Source organism: Eretmochelys imbricata, chromosome 25, assembly GCF_965152235.1.
Source record: "Eretmochelys imbricata isolate rEreImb1 chromosome 25, rEreImb1.hap1, whole genome shotgun sequence".
Lineage (NCBI taxonomy): Eukaryota > Metazoa > Chordata > Testudines > Cheloniidae > Eretmochelys > Eretmochelys imbricata.
The window spans coordinates 4,476,381-4,494,830 of NC_135596.1; the positions used below are offsets into that span (position 1 = coordinate 4,476,381).

Sequence of the window (18,450 nt, forward strand, 5' to 3'; positions counted from 1 at the left end):
GCACTCGTGATGAAATGTTCTCCGAGCTCATGCTGTCCTCCCACGCTGACAAAGCACAGACGAATGCGTGGAGGCAAAGAATGTCAGAGTGCAGGAAAGCACAAAATGACTGGGAGGAGAGGTAGCGGGCTGAAGAGAGTAAGTGGCAGGATGAAGACAGGGCTGAAGCTCAAATGTGGCGGCAGCGTGATGAGAGGAGGCAGGATTCAATGCTGAGGCTGCTGGAGGACCAAACCAGTATGCTCCAGTGTATGGTTGAGCTGCAGCAAAGGCAGCTGGAGCACAGACTGCCACTGCAGCCCCTCTGTAACCAACCGCCCTCCTCCCCTAGTTCCATAGCCTCCACACCCAGACGCCCAAGAACGCAGTGCGGGGGCCACCGGCCAACCAGCCACTCCGCCACAGAGGATTGCCCAAAAAAAAGAAGGCTGGCATTCAATAAATGTTAAAGTTGTAAACTTTTAAAGTGCTGTGTGTGATTTTCCTTCCCTCCTCCACCACCCCTCCTGGGCTACCTTGGTAGTCATCCCCCTATTTGTGTGATGAATGAATAAAGAATGCATGAATGTGAAGCAACAATGACTTTATTGCCTCTGCAAGCGGTGATCGAAGGGAGGAGGGGAGGGTGGTTAGCTTACAGGGAAGCAGAGTGAACCAAGGGGGGTGGGCGGGGGGGTTTCATCAAGGAGAAACAAACAGAACTTTCACACCGTAGCCTGGCTAGTCATGAAACTGGTTTTCAAAGCTTCTCTGATGCGTACCGCACCCTCCTGTGCTCTTCTAACCGCCCTGGTGTCTGGCTGCGCGTAACCAGCAGCCAGGCGATTTGCCTCAACCTCCCACCCCGCCATAAACGTCTCCCCCTTACTCTCACAGATATTGTGGAGCACACAGCAAGCAGTAATAACAGTGGGAATATTGGTTTCGCTGAGGTCTAAGCGAGTCAGTAAACTGCGCCAGCACGCCTTTAAATGTCCAAATGCACATTCTACCACCATTCTGCACTTGCTCAGCCTGTAGTTGAACAGCTCCTGACCACTGTCCAGGCTGCCTGTGTACGGCTTCATGAGCCATGGCATTAAGGGGTAGGCTGGGTCCCCAAGGATAACTATGGGCATTTCAACATCCCCAACAGTTATTTTCTGGTCTGGGAATAAAGTCCCTTCCTGCAGCTTTTGAAACAGACCAGAGTTCCTGAAGATGCGAGAGTCATGTACCTTTCCCGGCCATCCCACATTGATGTTGGTGAAACGTCCCTTGTGATCCACCAGAGCTTGCAGCACTATTGAAAAGTACCCCTTGCGGTTTATGTACTCGGCGGCTTGGTGCTCCGGTGCCAAGATAGGGATATGGGTTCCGTCTATGGCCCCACCACAGTTAGGGAATCCCATTGCAGCAAAGCCATCCACTGTTACCTGCACATTTCCCAGGGTCACTACCCTTGATATCAGCAGATCTTTGATTGCGTGGGCTACTTGCATCACAGCATCCCCAACAGTAGATTTGCCCACTCCAAATTGATTCCCAACTGACTGGTAGCTGTCTGGCGTTGCAAGCTTCCACAGGGCTATCGCCACTTGCTTCTCAACTGTGAGGGCTGCTCTCATCTTGGTATTCATGTGCTTCAGGACAGGGGAAAGCAAGTCACAAAGTTTCATGAAAGTGCCCTTATGCATGCGAAAGTTTCGCAGCCACTGGGAATCGTCCTAGACCTGCAACACTATGCGGTCCCACCAGTCTGTGCTTGTTTCCCGAGCCCAGAATCAGCGTTCCACGGCATGAACCTGCCCCATTAGCACCATGATGCATGCATTGGCAGGGCCCGTGCTTTCAGAGAAATCTGTGTCCATGTCCTGATCACTCACGTGACCGCGCCGACGTCGCCTCCTCACCCAGTATCGCTTTGCCAGGTTCTGGTGCTGCATATACTGCTGGATAATGAGTGTGGTGTTTAATGTGCTCCTAATTGCCAAAGTGAGCTGAGTGGCCTCCATGCTTGCCTTGGTATGGCGTCTGCACAGAAAAAAGGCGCGGAATGATTGTCTGCCGTTGCTCTGACGGAGGGAGGGGCGACTGACGACATGGCTTACAGGGTTGGCTTCAGGGAGCTAAAATCAACAAAGGGGGTGGCTTTACATCAAGGAGTATTTCAGGCAGGACTTCACGGAGGGTTCCAATAAGAAATGGTGCACCTAAGTTATTGTTCTTATTGGAACAAGGAGGTTAGTCTGGCCTCTGATTGATACATGGCTAGATTTACCTCACTGCACCTTCCCTGTGAGTGACTGCAGTGTGACCTAGAGGAATGAGTCCCCTAGACAGGGGAGGAGGCAAATGAGTACAAAACAAATCTGGTCTATTTCTTGTTTTGATCCACTCCATCTATCTTTTACATCTTTGGCTGGCAGCAGACGGTGCAGAAGGACTGCAAGCCATCCACATCTCATGGCTGCTCGGCAGAAGATGGTGCAATAGGACTGCTAGCCATCCTCATCTCTTGCCTGCCCGGCAGAAGATGATGCAATAGGACTGCTAGCAATCCGTATCGCCTGCCTGCTCACCATAAGACGGTTCAGTAGGACTGACTGCAGGACTAAAGAGAATGACCTGGTCAAATCACTCCAAATTTAGTCCCTGAGCCCATGTCTGCCCAGGCACTCCTGATCGACCTCACAGAGGCGACCAGGAGCACCTCGGACATGACGATGACGGCTACCAGTCCTATTGCACCGTCTGCTGCCACAAGGCAAGGGGTTGCTGCTGCTGTGTAGCAATGCAGTACCGCGTCTGCCAGCACCCAGGAGACATACGGTGACAGTTACCTGAGCGGGCTCCATGCTTGCCGTGGTATGGCGTCTGCACAGGTAACTCAGGAAAAAAGGCGCGAAACGATTGTCTGCCCTTGCTTTCACGGAGGGAGGGAGGGAACGGGGGCCTGACAATATGTACCCAGAACCACCCGCGACACTGTTTTAGCTCCATCAGGCATTGGGATCTCAACCCAGAATTCCAATGGGCAGAGGAGACTGCGGGAACTGTGGGATAGCTACCCACAGTGCAACGCTCCGGAAGTCGACTCTAGCCTCGGTCCTGTGGAAGCACTCCGCCGAGTTAATGCACTTAATGCACTTAGAGCATTTTCTGTGGGGACACACACACTCGAATATATAAAACCGATTTCTAAAAAACCGACTTCTATAAATTCGACCTTATTCCATAGTGTAGACATACCCTAAGTCCATCAATGGCTATTGCCCAGGATGGGCAGGGAAGGTGTCCCTAGCCTCTGTTCACCGGAAGCTGGGAATGGGCGACAGGGGCTGGATCAGTTGACGATTCCCTGTTCTGTTCATTCCCTCTGGGGCACCTGGCACTGGCCACTGTCGGAAGACAGGAGACTGGGCTAGATGGACCTTTGGTCTGACCCAGTCTGGCCGTTCTGATGATCTTATGACAGGTCAGAGGGGGTGAGGCTAAATTGTGGAAGCTTTGTAAGTAATAACAAGAACTTTGTGTTGGAAGAGGGGGAGCCTCTTGGAAGAGAGGGGACAGGGTGTGGTGACCTGTTTACAGGACTTGTTGTGGCAAGAAGCTTCCATGCTGTCCAGCCTGAGAAGGGGAAACTTTAGGAGTGGCAAAGAGGCTGTGGATAGTTTAACCTCAAGACTTCTGCATGGCAGGGGTGTTTAAAAACAAGGATCGACCATGGCAACTAGGTAAAAATACCCTCCTCTTCCTCCCCTCCCCCAGGCCCTTCTCAGGGCTCCTCCATGCTCACAGGGCTTGTTTACTGGTGCGGCTGCACCCCTGTAGTGCTTAGCGAAGATTTCACCTCTGCTGACGGGAGAGCTTCGTCCACGGGCGGGGGCAGCTGTGGCCGGTGGGGGAAGCCCCCCCCCCAAGGGCAGAGCGCTGTCTACACCAGGGCCCTGGCCCATCGCCTCCCGCCTCATAGAATCTCAGGGTTGGAAGGGACCTCAGGAGGTCAGCTAGTCCAACCCCCTGCTCAAAGCAGGGCCAGTCCCCAATTCTTGCCCCAGATCCCTAAATGGCCCCCTCCAGGATTGAACTCACAACCCTGGGTTTAGCAGGCCAATGCTCAAACCACTGAGCTCTCCCTCCCCTTGGCTCCTGCCCCAGGGAGCCGGAGGCCCCTTGTGCGCGCGTCGGCCCGGCCCGGCCCGGCCCGGCCCGGCCCGGCGTCAAGCCCAGCACCCGCTGCTGCAGCCTCGGCGGGGGCCCGACCCCCGCAAGTGTTCCTGGCGCCTGCCCCTTTAAGGGCTGGTCCCGCCCCTCATCGCCGTGACGCACCGGATGCTCCCGCTCAGGGCTTTCATCCCTGCGAGGCCGCCGGCGCTTATGGTTGCCCTAGTAGGTGCCTGTCGGGAGAGCCCAGCAGTAGGGGTCGGAGCTGCTGCTGCTGCCTCGGCCTCGCCGCTCTGTATCGCTGAGGCTCGGGGAGGGGGGGCGGCTGGGCGTGGGAGCCGGCGGCCGGGACCGGGACCGCTGGGGAAAGGCCCGCTCCAGTCAGGCGCCGGGAGTCTCCTGGGAATGCGCCGCTGGGGAGAGAGGCCCCCGTTGGCCCGGAAGCGGCCGCGCGGCGGAGAGCAGCGGCGCGCTGATGGGGTCCGGGTCGCGGAGCCCCGCGGGGCGCTCGCGGCACCGGAGCCGCAGGGAGGCGGGCGGGTCCCGGGAGAGGAGGCGCCGCCGCCGCCGCCGCCGGTCCCGCTCTGGCTCCAGCGGCGCCAGCAGCGATGGAGGCGGCCGGGCTCGGGGTCGCGAGACGCGGCGGCGCAGGAAGCCGGGCTCGGGGTGAGGCGCCGCCCCGGACGCGGGGGCGTGGGGGGGGTCGGGACAGCCCCAGCCCGGGGGTCTCTGGCCTGGGGCGCGTCGCTTCACGCCCAGCTCCCGGGTCCGGGCCCCGCTCCAAAGCGCCAGCGCCTCCCCCGTCCCGGGGCAGTCCGAGCCGGCCCGAGAGCGAAGCGGCGTCAAGCCCCTTTGTGCCCAGCCTCGGGTGTAAGGGCTCTGAGAAATCACAGCCCCAGCCCGCAGCCTTCTCCTGGGTCACCCCTGGAGGCCTGAGTCTCGTACGTGCGTTGTCTGGCTGGCTGTGGCTTCATCCCCAATGCAAGTTGCGAGCTGGCAGCAGGAGAGGCGGCCTGACTGCGAGGCACGAGCCCAGGGCCGAAAGTCACGAGAGCCGGGTTCTTTCCCTGGCTCTGCCATTAACTCGCTGCCTGGCTCTAGGGAGCCCGCTTTACCTCTGTACTTTCTCTGCCGGTGAAACGTGGCGAGCGCTTACCCATCTCAGGGCTGTTGTGAGGATGAGTGAATGAACGAACGTTTGCACGGCTAGATGGGCAGGGTGCTATGTCAGCCCTGTGCTGCTATGCAGTCTTTCTCTGAGGTGGTAGCTATCACTAGAGTGTCATTATTTTTTTTCTAGCTCTGACTCTGATGAGAGGCAGAGATGGGGAAAGAAGAAAAGCAAAAGCAGGGACCGGCACCGCAAAAGCCAGAAGAAACGCCGCTCTCGGTCACGGGATCACTTCTCTAGCTCGGACTCGGAGGCAGAGAGAGAGAAAAAAAGAGGCCGCAGCAGAGAGAGGAGAAGAAAGCGATCCCATTCTAGGTCTTCTGTGTCCTCCGTCACATCTCCCTCTCCTTCACGTTCCCACAGCTCCAGGGAGGAGCTGGGGCAACAGCTGAGCCTTCAGGAGCGACTCAGGCTGAAAGAGGAGAAGAAGAAGCAGGCTGAGATGATGAAGGCGTTGGAAACACCAGAGGAGAAGAGGGCTAGGCGGCTGGCGAAGAAGGAAGCCAAGGAGAGGAAAAAGCGTGAGAAGATGGGCTGGGGGGAGGAATACATGGGCTACACCAACACTGATAACCCCTTCGGGGACAACAATCTGCTAGGCACCTTCATCTGGAGCAAGGTGAGGCCTCTCTCTACCTCAGCTGGCAGTGAGGTGGGGGGATAAATGAGGTCTTCCCTCCCCCAAGCATCCCATGTCCTGAGATAATCAGGGCCGTGCTGCTCCCCATGGTAGAGCTTCCCCCATGGACCCTCAGTCTGTTCAGCATTGCACGTACTGGCTGAGCTGCTGCGGAGAGGGCCAAGGGGTGATGGTGCAGGGTCAGGGATGATGAGGCGCAGGGAGGTACGCGTTTGCCTGGAGTGAGTTGAGGGAGGAATTGGAAAATGCTAGGAACAGCAAAGCAAAAGTGAGGGTGAAACCTGCACTGAGGACATGCTGGAGAGGCACCCACTTGTTTTGAGCAATTCTCTTAAAGATCCAGTGCAGTTTTATTCATCCTGCTGCTGAAAACCTGTGCATTACATAGAACTTAATTTAAATGGGATGGTGGGTTCTTGTGTATCCACATTGAGGCTGCCCCAGCTAAATTCCTGGGGTCCACTGGCTGAGTTTTAGTTCCACAGCATCATCTGCAGTGAGGTGGAGTGTGTGGATGGTATGTACTTAGCACCCTGCAGAGGGCTTGTGTTGGGGACTTCCTGCCACTTCACAAATGGCAACTGAGAGGCCTGTTGGGGGCCTAATTCCTCTTGGTGTGTGATTGATTATAGGCCCTGGAGAAGAAAGGGATCGGTCACCTGGAGGAGAAAGAACTGAAGGAAAGAAACAAACGAATCCAGGAAGACAACCGCCTGGAGCTGCAGAAGGTGAGCGCCAATAGACCTTCTCTGCCTGTGATCTGCAGCGGAGCTTAATGCGGGCGAGGGCACTGACCCCAATATAAGTCACTTGGTTACTGGTGGCTGTCTTATTCCCCCCTGCCTCCACCAAGTCTAACGCTCCCATCTTTGGCATGTGTGGTGACAGGGATGTGGTGGTCCAAGCAGGTTCTTGTCTCTGCACAGAGATGGTGTCCTATTCTCAATACTGAATCCTCAGAATGAGCTGGTCCGTGGTCTCTTTAATGACACACTAGTAAACCAATAGAGATCTCGGTGCCCCCCAGCCAGCAGGGCCAGTCGTGGGGAATGGGGCAGTTTTGCGCTGGGTTGGATTTGAAGATAGCATCCATTAGTTCACATGCTGGGACCGGCTGAGCCTTTGGGGAATGGATGGTGCCCCAGGCTCTGCACTGCAACAGTTTTCCCTCTCTCTGAGACAGGTGAAGCAGCTGCGCTTGGAACGGGAGCGAGAAAAGGCAATGCGCGAGCAGGAGCTGGAGATGCTGCAGCGGGAGAAGGAGGCGGAGCACTTCAAAACCTGGGAGGAGCAAGAGGACAACTTCCACCTCCACCAGGCTAAGCTGCGGTAGGTGGGCACCAGCGACTTGTCTCAGGCCTGTGTGCTGGGGGCAGGCACGGTCTGAGACCTGGTAGCCAGAGCTCAGCGTGTTCTCTTGTTACCTGCAGATCAAAAATCCGGATCCGGGATGGCCGTGCCAAACCCATCGACTTGCTGGCCAAGTACATCAGTGCAGAGGATGATGACCTGGCGGTGGAAATGCATGAGCCATACACGTTCCTGAATGGCCTGACGGTCTCCGACATGGAGGATCTGCTGGAGGATATCCAGGTACCTCTCCCCAGTACTGCTGCTTCCAGGCCTCCATTCTCTAGCTGGGGAGATTAGGTGCTGTCCGACCTTCCTTCCTGTCCTTTGCACGCTGTCCCTGTGCCCCACCTCTGGTGCTCATCAGCCCTGCCTCCAGTGCTCACTGGAATAGCAACACCTGCAGCTGCAAATGGCCTGATTCAAATAGCAGCACCAGGCCAGGCTTCGCCTCTGACTTCATGTGGCTCTTTGTTTCAGGTTTATATGGAACTGGAGCAGGGCAAGAATGTGGATTTCTGGAGGGACATGACCATTATCACTGAGGACGAGATAGCCAAACTCCGTAAACTAGAGGCTTCTGGGAAAGGCCCAGGTAAGGGGGAGGAGAATGCTGGCTGTTGGCACCTGCATTGCTTATGCACAGCAGTGCAGGTGATAGAGGGGAACATGGCCTAGTAGTTAGAGTAGAGGCCTGTGCTTTTGCTCTGCCCCATCTCACTCTCTGACCTTTTGTCAAATTGCTTCTCCACTCTGAGCTGTTGTCACTGATGCGGTGACCTCCCTGCTGTGAGGTCTGCACTGTCTGTATAGTGCCAAGCAGGCTTGAGGGTGCTGTAAAATAATCACAGAGCTACATGAAACCGTGGTTCTGGAGTGTGGGCGATTCCCGGGCCTGGAACTCTTGGTTGTCTGGCTCTAGTAAAGAGCCCTCAGCTGTCCCGGATTGCAGGTGCAGGCTGAGCCTGGAGGCTGTAACCAAGCCAAGTGAATTCCCTTGCCTTTGTACAGAGAACTCAGTAACGTGTACAGTTGCTTGTCTGCCCAGTGGTGATGTCAGCTCTGGCAGGTAAAATCCTGAGTCTCATGATTGCGGCTCCCCAGCCTTGCTTCCATGGCCTGTATCAAAGAGCTTTGCTCGCTGGCAGTTGCAATTTCTGTTGCTGCTGCCAGGGAGTGCCCATGTGCAGTTATTGCTCTTCCTGTTTGAGCTAAGTGGAACTGAGGCCCCATGGCTCCGTCCTGCCTGCGAAGAGATGGGGCCCGGAGGTCGCTGCAGAACCACTGGCACAGTGAGCGACAGCTTCCCACGCTCAGAGCACGATCCTGTCACCTGAGCCCAAGCTTGTGCCAAAGCTCCTGGGTTAGGAACTCTCAGCCAAGAGCCTGGTAAAGGACTGCGTGTGGCATGTGCATCGTAGCCCAGGCCCCCATCCTGAATGGTGCTCGGTACTCAGTGCACATCAAAGGGAGGGAGGTTTAGGTTGGATATTAGGAGAAACTTTAGCTAGGAGGGTGGTGAAGCACTGGAATGGGTTACCCAGGGAGGTGGTGGAATCTCCTTCCTTTGAAGTTTTTACGGTCAGGCTTGACAAAGCCCTGGCTGGGATGATTTAGTTGGGGTAGGTCCTGCTTTGAGCAGGGGGTTGGACTAGATGACCTCCTGAGGTCCCTTCCAACTCTAATATTCTCTGAATCGAGGGCACTCTGTGCTTGGCGGGTTTGGGCCCTGCCAAATGACCCTGTTCAAATGGCCTTCAGTCTGTAACTGGTGGGCTCTGGCTGGACGGAAAGTGCTGGGATTAGCCGAGCAATACCTAACATCTGGGCAGGGAGAATCCAGCAGGGGTTCAGTGGGGTTCGTGCACCAGGCAGTGAGGTGCACTGATGGAGTGTCCGATTTTGGAGGGTGGCCCAGTGCAGGCCTAGACTCTGCACTGTGGCTCAGTAACTGGTGGGTCATTCTCCCCCTTAGCGCCCATTGAGACTCACTCGTGTTAACCCTCATTTGTCTTGCGACAGGAGAGCGCCGAGAAGGAGTCAATGCCTCCGTTAGCTTGGACGTGCAGTCAGTGTTCAAGGGGAAGACATACAACCAGCTGCAAGTGATCTTCCAAGGGATCGAGGGCAAGATCCGAGCCGGGGGGCCCAACCTGGACATCGGTTACTGGGAGAGTCTGCTGCAGCAACTTAAAGCGTATATGGCCCGGGCCAGGTGAGCAGGAGGGGGAACATATCCCGTCAGGGCTGCACCCTCAAGGTGGGGTATCAACACCTGCCTGCAGTGGGTGGTATTGGGGAATTGTGGCACAGATCACGGGAGTGGGAGGTGTGCCAAGATGCCAAGCTGGACGTGGGCATTTTAGTCCCCTCCCAGCTGGTTATGGGTTGCTTCCCTTCTGGGGTTGAGGGGAAGGAGAGTGCCTAACGTCTCCTTTAGCCTGGGTGACTGGTTCAGATGCTGCACAGGACAAAGGCTAATAAGGAGTCCGCTCTTCTTTCGTCGCCCCCCCACAATGACTGGGGCTCAAGCTGTCTGATCACGAACCATCAGATTGCAGGAGTCAGCTGCGTGCCCACCATGGACCCTGTCTGTGTAGGTCTCGCTGGGAGCATTGCTGAAACCTTCGGGGCAGGACCCTGGGCGCTGAGCCCATGTTTCGCACCTTGTTCTGGTGTTGTGTGAGTGAAACATAGTGAGTTTCTGCTGGATGCCCAGGGGGTCCCAGCCCAGAGGGCTCGGGGGAAGGCTGTGCTGGGGGCCTCACCCTTTTGCTCTCGTCGCTTCTTTGCAGGCTTCGGGAGCGGCACCAGGACGTGCTGCGCCAGAAGCTGTACAAGCTGAAGCAGGAGCAGGGAGTGGAGAGTGAGCCTCTTTTCCCCATCCTGAAGAAGGAGCCGTCTTCTCCCAGCAACAGGTACACAGGGTGGGCAGGTTTCAGAGTAACAGTCATGTTAGTCTGTATTCACAAAAAGAAAAGGAATACTTGTGGCACCTTAGAGACTAACCAATTTATTTGAGCATGAGCTTTCGTGAGCTACAGCTCACTTCATCGGATGCATACCGTGGAAACCGCAGAAGACATGCGCAGGACGGTGGGGTGGGAGGAAGTATTGTTTTATGGTCTCTGTGTGTATATAATGTCTTCTGCAGTTTCCACGGTATGCATCCGACAGGGTGGGCAATTTCCTTCTGATGCCAGAAGCTAAGCAGGGTTATTTAGCTCCGACCCCTGAGAGTACTCCCTCTGCTGAGCATCCCCCAAGGCCTAGTGATGGCTGAACAGCACAGCCCAGCAGGTAGAGCACAGGAATCTGGGGTTCAGTTCCAGGTTTTGCTGCTGCCTCGCTGTGACTTTGCTGAAGTCACTTCCCCTTGCTGTCCTCGGCTTCCCCATCTGCACAGCAGTGCTAACCAAGTGAAGCCTCCTTCATAAAGTGCCTTGAGATCTGTGGATGAAGGACAGAGGGTTGCTGGCGTGTCCCATGGACAAGGTTTGCAATGAGGTTTTTAGTAACAGTTGGATTCTCAAACCTCTCTAAAATCCACCTGTGAAGTTGGGTTGACTATTGAGCTGCCGTGTCGGGCTGGGGGGAGTTGATTGGACTGAGAAGTTCCCAAGAGCCAGCTCCCAAGCAATGGGAAGGTCGGCTGGCTTTGAGCATTGTTGTGCACACAGATAGGAAGCGTAGGTATGGGCAGGTTTCATGTGACCCCCTCCATCTCTGGGCTTACCTCTCCTCGTTTCCACCTACTCAGCTTCAATCAGAGAGGCTAACGGCACCTGAGGGGGTTCCCTCCAGTCGAGTTCCTGCCGTTTTAGGCAAATATTCCCCCCCATTGACCCCCAGACGATGGATCCATCAAGGTGCCACCATCCTTCCAGAGGCCAGCATCAGTGCCTTGTCACGAGCACTGCAGGGTGGATTCTTCCCTTCTGGGGCATGGATCATCCACCCTCCCTCAGCAGCCTTGCACCAGCCCTGGACAACAGAATGCCCCGTTCTGAGTGTAGTGTTTTGGGGGTGTTCACATCAACAGCCCATCCCCATGCCCCCGCCTGCCAGAAGTCCTCTCTCCTGGGAGGAAGGGCAGGGTGGGGTTGCCCTGGAGCAGGAGTAGCCCGCGGAACGTTCATATTTGTGAGGCAGCTTCACTGTGTTTGGCCTCTGTAGGCTGCAAAAGCTGGACGGTGCCAGGACGGCACAGGTAGGACGAGTGTCTGCAGAAGAGGCATGGTGGATTCACCCTGCAGAAGGCAGTGCCCTGTGGGAGCACAGACACCCGCAGGCGTTAGAGCTGTCCTCACTGTCCTTCCACGCTGCCTGAGCCTGCCCTGTGTGACCTGTCCGTCCAGGTTCTCACCCGGCCCCCAGTGCCGTAACCTCTCTCCCCTCTGCCTTGCAGGCCGGACCCAGAGGAGAGCGCTCCAGCGCACCCTGGCCCCTCCACAGCGGGAGCCTCCTCGGAGGGGGGTGGAGAGGCAGAGGCCAAGGGCGAGGGGGAAGGGGAAGCAGTGCTGATGGAGGAGGACCTGATTCAGCAGAGCCTGGATGACTACGACGCCGGGAGGTACAGCCCCAGGCTGCTGAACTCCCACGAGCTGCCCTGCGACGCCCATGTGCTAGAGGCTGAGGAGGATCTCCAGCGACTGCTGCTCTTGAGACAACAGCTCCAGGCCACAGGTACAGCTGCTGGATGGCGCGGGTGCCCCATGGCCTGGGTGTGCCCATCTTCTCAGGGTCTCTGTGTCACTGAGAGGTGCTGGCTGGCAAGTTCATTAAGGCACTGCCTATGTCCAGATTTCAGGGCCTTCCCCACTGGGCGCAAGGCCTGGGTCTCTAAGATAACAGCAGTTCGCATGGGGGCTGCAGAGCAGCTCCCTGGGGAAGGCCTAGCAGCCTCCTTGCTGGGGACAGACTCGGCAAAGCCCTGGGGAGTCTGTGCCTGCTTCAGGGTGTGTGGGAGATGAGGGGCTGGAGGAGCTTGAGCAGACCTGGGACCCACTAACCTGGGGTTTGGGTATCAAGCAGCCAGCCCATTCCCTTGGAGCCCAAGCCGGAGCCCTCTGCTCTCCCCTGTTCTCAGCAGCCTCCAGCGTGGCCACTTGCATTGTAACCAATTGAAGGGGCTCCTCCCTTCCCTCCTTAGTATGCCACAGACTGGCCCCCAGCGCAAGCCTCGGGCTGCTGGGGGTGGAACCGTCAGGCCTCAAGTCCCCCTTCCCAGATTGGGTCCTGTTGGGGTAGATCCAGTGGTGTTGCCTCATCCTGGGCTGCCCTGGGAGGGTGCCAGGCCTGCGCCCCCGGAGTAGCCGTGCTGCAGGCCCCGCCCCCCAGGCTTCCCTCTAACCAACCCCCTGCCCCTTCTCCACAGGAGATGCTAGCGAGAGCGCCGAGGACATTTTCTTCCGCAGGGCCAAGGAGGGAATGGGAGCCGACGAGGCCCAGTTCAGTGTGGAGATGCCCCTGACGGGCAAGGCCTACCTATGGGCCGACAAGTACCGGCCCCGGAAGCCCCGCTTCTTCAACCGGGTCCACACAGGCTTTGAGTGGAACAAGTACAACCAGACGCACTATGACTTCGACAACCCGCCACCCAAGATCGTGCAGGGCTACAAGTTCAACATCTTCTACCCCGACCTGATTGACAAGCGCTCCACGCCTGAGTACTTCCTGGAGGCCTGCCAGGACAACAAGGACTTCGCCATCCTGCGCTTCCACGCTGGCCCGCCCTACGAAGACATCGCCTTCAAGATTGTCAACCGCGAGTGGGAGTACTCGCACCGCCATGGCTTCCGCTGCCAGTTCGCCAATGGCATCTTCCAGCTCTGGTTCCACTTCAAGCGGTACCGTTACCGCAGGTGAGGGCGTCGGCCTTCCACCCGCTGACTCTGGGCTGCCTCCCTTTTGGAGGGTCCCTTTGCGTCATTGCCGGACCCGTGGGCGAGCTCTTTCACCTTCTGCGTACACAGCCCCTGCCCTGTACTGTAGGGGCATTCCCTGCCAGTGGGCCCTCTGGCGCACTCTGTATATTGCTTCGTGTCGGGGGGGGGAGGAGGGCAGAGAGGGGGCTCTCCTCTCCTTGTGTTTTTAATGAGCTCTGGTAGGGGATCCTGGGATGGGTGTGGTGCGACTCACCCAGCAAAATAAACCTAGATTCTCTAAACCTGGCGCTCCGTGAGCAAGAGCCCCGCATGGCGTCTGGGCCGCAAGGGGCCAGGAGAGCCCTGAGGCAGTGCTATCCTCCTCTTGCCATCTGCAAAGCAGCTGCTAGAGGGTGGCCAGCACTCATGCTTAACTGTGTCTTCAGTTCGACCAGTCGCTCCATGGAAAAGCCGTCTGCTCCCATGGGAGCTCCCCTCCTCTCCCCTGTCCATCCTTGCTGTGGGAAGCTAGAATCCCAGGGCGCCGCCCATAGCCATCAGCCCATCCCAGATAACCACAGACGCTGAGCTGCCACCAGCCGCTCCTGGGAACCCCCCCCCCACAGGTGCACTAGTGTGGAAGTGGAAGTGTGCGTGCACAAGCAGAGGGATGTGGCATGAAGTAAAACCACTGTGCCAGACCTGCCCCCTTCCCCTCGCTGCTGGGACGATTCCCAGCCTTGGGGGCCAGTGAGAGCGTAGCGGGGCTGAAGGCATCAGTTGGTGTCTCAGGGGGAGGGGATGGTGAGCAGCCAGCAAGGTGCTGCAAGCTTCCAGCAACTGCTGCTCGGCACACAGGCCCCCCCGCTCCGTTCCTGGCTCAGCCCTCAGCTGGGGCCTTGCTTCTCCAGGGTCCCTTTGAGCCTCCCTGGCTCCCCATCAGTCATCTGAGCACCTGCTGCCCCAGTCTGACTGCATCAGTCCAGCCCCTTGCCATGCTCTGTGCCCCCTCCCACTGTCACCTGATTGTCCAGAGGGGTACAGAGGTGCAGAATAGAACCCAGGCGTCCTGCCTCCCAGCCTTCTTTACTCAAATTGCCCCATATGCTCACCAGTGGCCTGCCTTCAATGTGGGGCTATCCCCTGCTACCCCAGCCTGCCCTGCCAGGCCACTCTGCAAGCTCCTAACTCCCCTGTTGTAGGGAGCAAGGGTCACACACTAGCAGCCAGCGCCCTGTGTGCTGACAGGCCTAGCACCGAGGAGCTGACTCTGTGTCCTCAGCTGACTGGGCCTTCCCCTGCTGATGGTTTCCAGGCCTGAGCAGCCCATGCCAGACTCCTCTCAATGGAGATGTTCCCCAGAAGTGGCCTCAACGCCCTTTCTTGTGGGGCCTTCAATGAGAGATCCTGCTTTGGGAGCTTGCCCTGGGATGCTTCCCTCCCTTCTCAGCTAGCCTAGATTCAATTCTCTGCTGGGAGCCCAGCACCCTCTGCTCCTGCTGATACCACCTCTGCCCCTTTCCAGGACCCACACTGCCTTCCGGGGCTAAGATGAAAGTAGCTGAGGGCTGGTGTCTAGCTGGGAGGGTGAGCACGGGGTCAGGGGGCCATGCAGGGAGGTTTTTACCCACCAGCTGTTGCTCTGTTGCTGAACTTGGATCGAGCGCGCTGTCCGGTTCTACAGATGGTCACCTGGGCCATGTGCCTAGGACAGTCCTGGCCTGTCAGCAGCTGGCACCTCCCAAGCTGCCCCTCTCCAGCTGCATCTCCCCCTGCCACCCCCCTTTTTAAGCCAAGTGGAAGTCTCACGGGCTGGTCCTGACAGCTCCTTCTCCAGACCCATCTCGCCTTGGCTGAGGGCCCAGGGAGAGGGCGGCAAGGAGGGCCCAGGGTCTGCCCCCATCCAAGAAGGGCACACGCTCCCAGTGCCTGCTCCCAGGCCCCTCAGCTCTTCGAATTGCAGTTTCCTGGCCGTGAGCAGGAGGCAGCAAAGGCCGGGGAGCTGGAAACGCAGCTCAGCGTATTGAACCCTCTAGGTCGCCAGGGTGCTGGAGCATGGGATGTGAGAAGCAGAAGCTTTTGTGCAAGCCCTAAGGCTGTTGTGGATACAGAAATAACAAGGCCAGTGCTGTCTGCAGCCGCTTTCAGATTCCTCGTGGACCAGACCAGCCTGCAGTCTGGCTGCCAATCCTCCCCAGCTCCCCTAAGAGTGTGAAGCGCATCCCTGGGGTTGTTTAATGGGGACAGGGAACAGATGATCTCTTGGAGCTGCTAATGAGCACGAGGATTTAGGAGACAATAAACAAGGGCTTGAGGGATTCCAGTTGGGAGCAAAGTCTGGCCCGCAGAGGAGCCTGCGCTTTTAAGCAGGAGAGCCTGTGGGCTGGGAGGTGCCGGTTGGGGGCCAGGGTAGCATATGGGCTAGATATTGTATGTGTTGGACGTTAGTATTGGGCCAGGGCAGCATATGGGCTGGAAGCTGGTATATGGGCCACCAGCTAGTGTATGAGTGGGGATAGCATGTGGGAGGGGACAGCATATAGACTGGGACGGTGTATGGGCTTGGAGACAGGCAAAGGCAGGACTTGCCTGGTTTGAACACAGCATTTGTCTTGGGAGCTCAGAGGTGATTTTGAACCATGCATCAGACCAGCACAGCCTCTCCTGGGGCCAGGGTTATACTGATCTACAGACGCCATATCCCAGTATAGCTCGTTCCCCTTCCTGTTCAGGGCCAGCTCTGTAGGCATAAGTCCTCTTTACACCAGGGTTGATGCATCCACGCTCTGGGTGGGCCGTGGTTAGAGTGAGACAATTTGTGTGTCAACAGGCCTGACTGGGCTGGGGGCAATCTAGGTCTGGTGGTTAGAGCAGGGGGCTGCGAGCCAGGACTCTGGGGTTCTCTCCCCAGCTGTGGGAGAGGAGTGGGGTCTGGTGGTTAAAGCAGGAGGTTAGGACTCCTGGGTTCTCTTTCCTATTGGGGAAGGGGAGCGTAGTCTGGGGGCGGGGGGGGAGGATGCTCTCAGGACTCCGGGGTTCAATTCGTACCACTCACTTTCTGTGACCTTGGATACATCCCTTCTCCTCTCTGGGCCTCACAGGATCAGCGAATTTACCCATGTCACAGAGCGGTGGGGGAACTTCTTTCTTAAATGCATGGTAAGGTGTGCGAGCTTCTCAGATGACAGGAGCTAAGGAAAGGCAGAGGACGATTCATTCCCTCAGTGGGATCCTGCGGCATCACAGACAGAGCTAGGGACGCAGTATCCCGTATATTACTCCACGGAGGAGCAGCTTTCAGCCACTCTCCAGAGGGCAGCAGAGCTTCTCCAATGTCCCAGAAGCTTGGGCCAGCAACGTGTGTGCAGACAGTGCCCTTGGATGAGCCGTACCTACCTCTCCTGCAAGGCCAGATTCCTGAGATCAGGGGCAACGTCCTCTTAAACTGCTTGACCTTCACCTTGGAAATCTCAGTACTTTCCCAGTTCTGATGCTTTGGTTGGAAAGGAAGCAATGTCAGGTTGGGTGGGGGGGGGGTGTTAGCAGGAAGGGGGGAATACTCATTTGGGTGGCCCCTTGACACACCTTTCATGTGCATCACACCCACCCCTAGAACTTCATGCAGTGGTGAACAAGAGATCACGTCCCCAGTGGGCTGCTCGGGGTGAGCCTCTGCACCACGCCTAATGAGGACAGGAAGTGAGGGCCCTGCAGCTGCACCAGTCCTATTGGTCCTCCCAGCACAATCCCACAGTGCCCCTCCAATGACCTCCAGCTACGGTCTGCAGGAACCGGGTGCAGAGCCCCCTCTCTTCTGTCCTCCAAGTGCCCTGGTTCCCCAGCTGTTGCCCTCCAAAGAGCCCTTCCTGTACACCACAAGGGGACCAGCCAGCAGTGCCGGGCCAGGGGAGCCTCTCTTACCTTGAGCTCCCAACTCAGTTTGTTGAGCTTCTGGAAGAGCCCATAAGTCATGGTCTCCATCCATCACCTCTGTTGCAGGGTGTGACATTATTAACATAACCTGTAACTGTATAGATCACTGTTGCCACCACTGTTATATATTTGCAGCAAATATTGTATAGAGGTTGTTGTGTAAGGGATCTATGGAGAGATTATGGTTTGCTGGTTATGATTGTGCTGTCTATATGTGTGTATCATTTTTGTAGTTGAAGTTATGAATATTGGCTCTATACTGTCTGTATTTCAAACTTATGCTGTGCTTCTGGGTGACACCCCAGACAAGTTGGGGTCAGCTCTGCCTAGCCTGCTGGATGGCCCATTAAGGACTATCAGCTATACAATGACCCATTGAGAGAAGGCAGATACGCCTTGCGACTTAGCAAAGTATGCCGGGACTTGCCCATGTGACTCCAGACTCCATTTTGCTGTAATTTTCCACAGTAAGAACAGAGAGGGGCTCTTACACCTGGAAAAGATTATAAAAGACTGCTGCAGCTCCTCCATCTGGTCTTCAATCCTACTTCGTACGTCTGGAGGGGCTTTGCTACAGACGGAAGCTCTGCACAAAGGACTGAATGACCCATCCCAGGTGTGGACGTTCTCCAGAGACTTGATTTGAACCTGCCGTTTATTCCATCACTGCTACAAGCCTGAAGTAAGAACTTTGCCATTCCTGTATGTCATTGATTCCATTTAACCCATTCTAGCTCTCGTCTCTATCTTTTTCCTTTTATGAATAAACCGTTAGATTTTAGATTCTAAAGGATTGGCAACAGCATGATTTGTGGGTAAGATCTGATTTGTCTGTTGACCTGGGTCTGGGGCTTGGTCCTTTGGAATCGAGAGAACCGTTTTTCTTTTACTGGGGTATTGGTTTTCATAACCATCTGTCCCCATAACGAGAGGCACTGGTGGGGATACTGGGAAACTGGAGTGTCTAAGGGAATTGCCAGTGGGGTGAGACCGAAGCCCTCTCTGTTTGGCTGGTTTGGTTTGCCTTGGTGTGCAAAGGAACCCCAACCTTGGGCTGTAACTGCCCTGCTTGAAGCAATTTGTCCTGAATTGGCACTCTCAGTTGGGTCCCACCAGAACCAGCCTCGTTACACGGGGTTTTGGAGCTTCCTGTCTTCCCACTCTTCGGTGATCTCCCACACGTGCTGCAGGTAGTCCGGCGCCTGCAAGGCGCTGCACAGAGAGAGCTTAGCAACAGCTGGAGAGACACCTGGGCCCACTTTCCGGCCAGTCCAGCAGTGGACTCCCCTCAGCTGGCTATGACCCCCACTTCCAAGGGTAGTGTGCTGACCCTGGGGGCTGGA

General features: G+C 56.6%; 1 protein-coding gene across 1 annotated transcript; it reads left to right on the forward strand.

Moving 5' to 3' along the window:
* Window positions 1-4,359: 4,359 nt before the first annotated feature.
* Window positions 4,360-13,476, forward strand: CACTIN (cactin, spliceosome C complex subunit). The gene is given in 11 exon segments (XM_077841932.1): window positions 4,360-4,461; window positions 4,463-4,812; window positions 5,447-5,936; window positions 6,590-6,685; window positions 7,141-7,286; window positions 7,388-7,550; window positions 7,788-7,902; window positions 9,330-9,522; window positions 10,103-10,225; window positions 11,716-11,993; window positions 12,685-13,476. Coding segments are annotated over 11 exon segments (2,547 nt in total). The 3' UTR covers window positions 13,176-13,476.
* The last annotated feature ends 4,974 nt before the right edge of the window (window positions 13,477-18,450 follow it).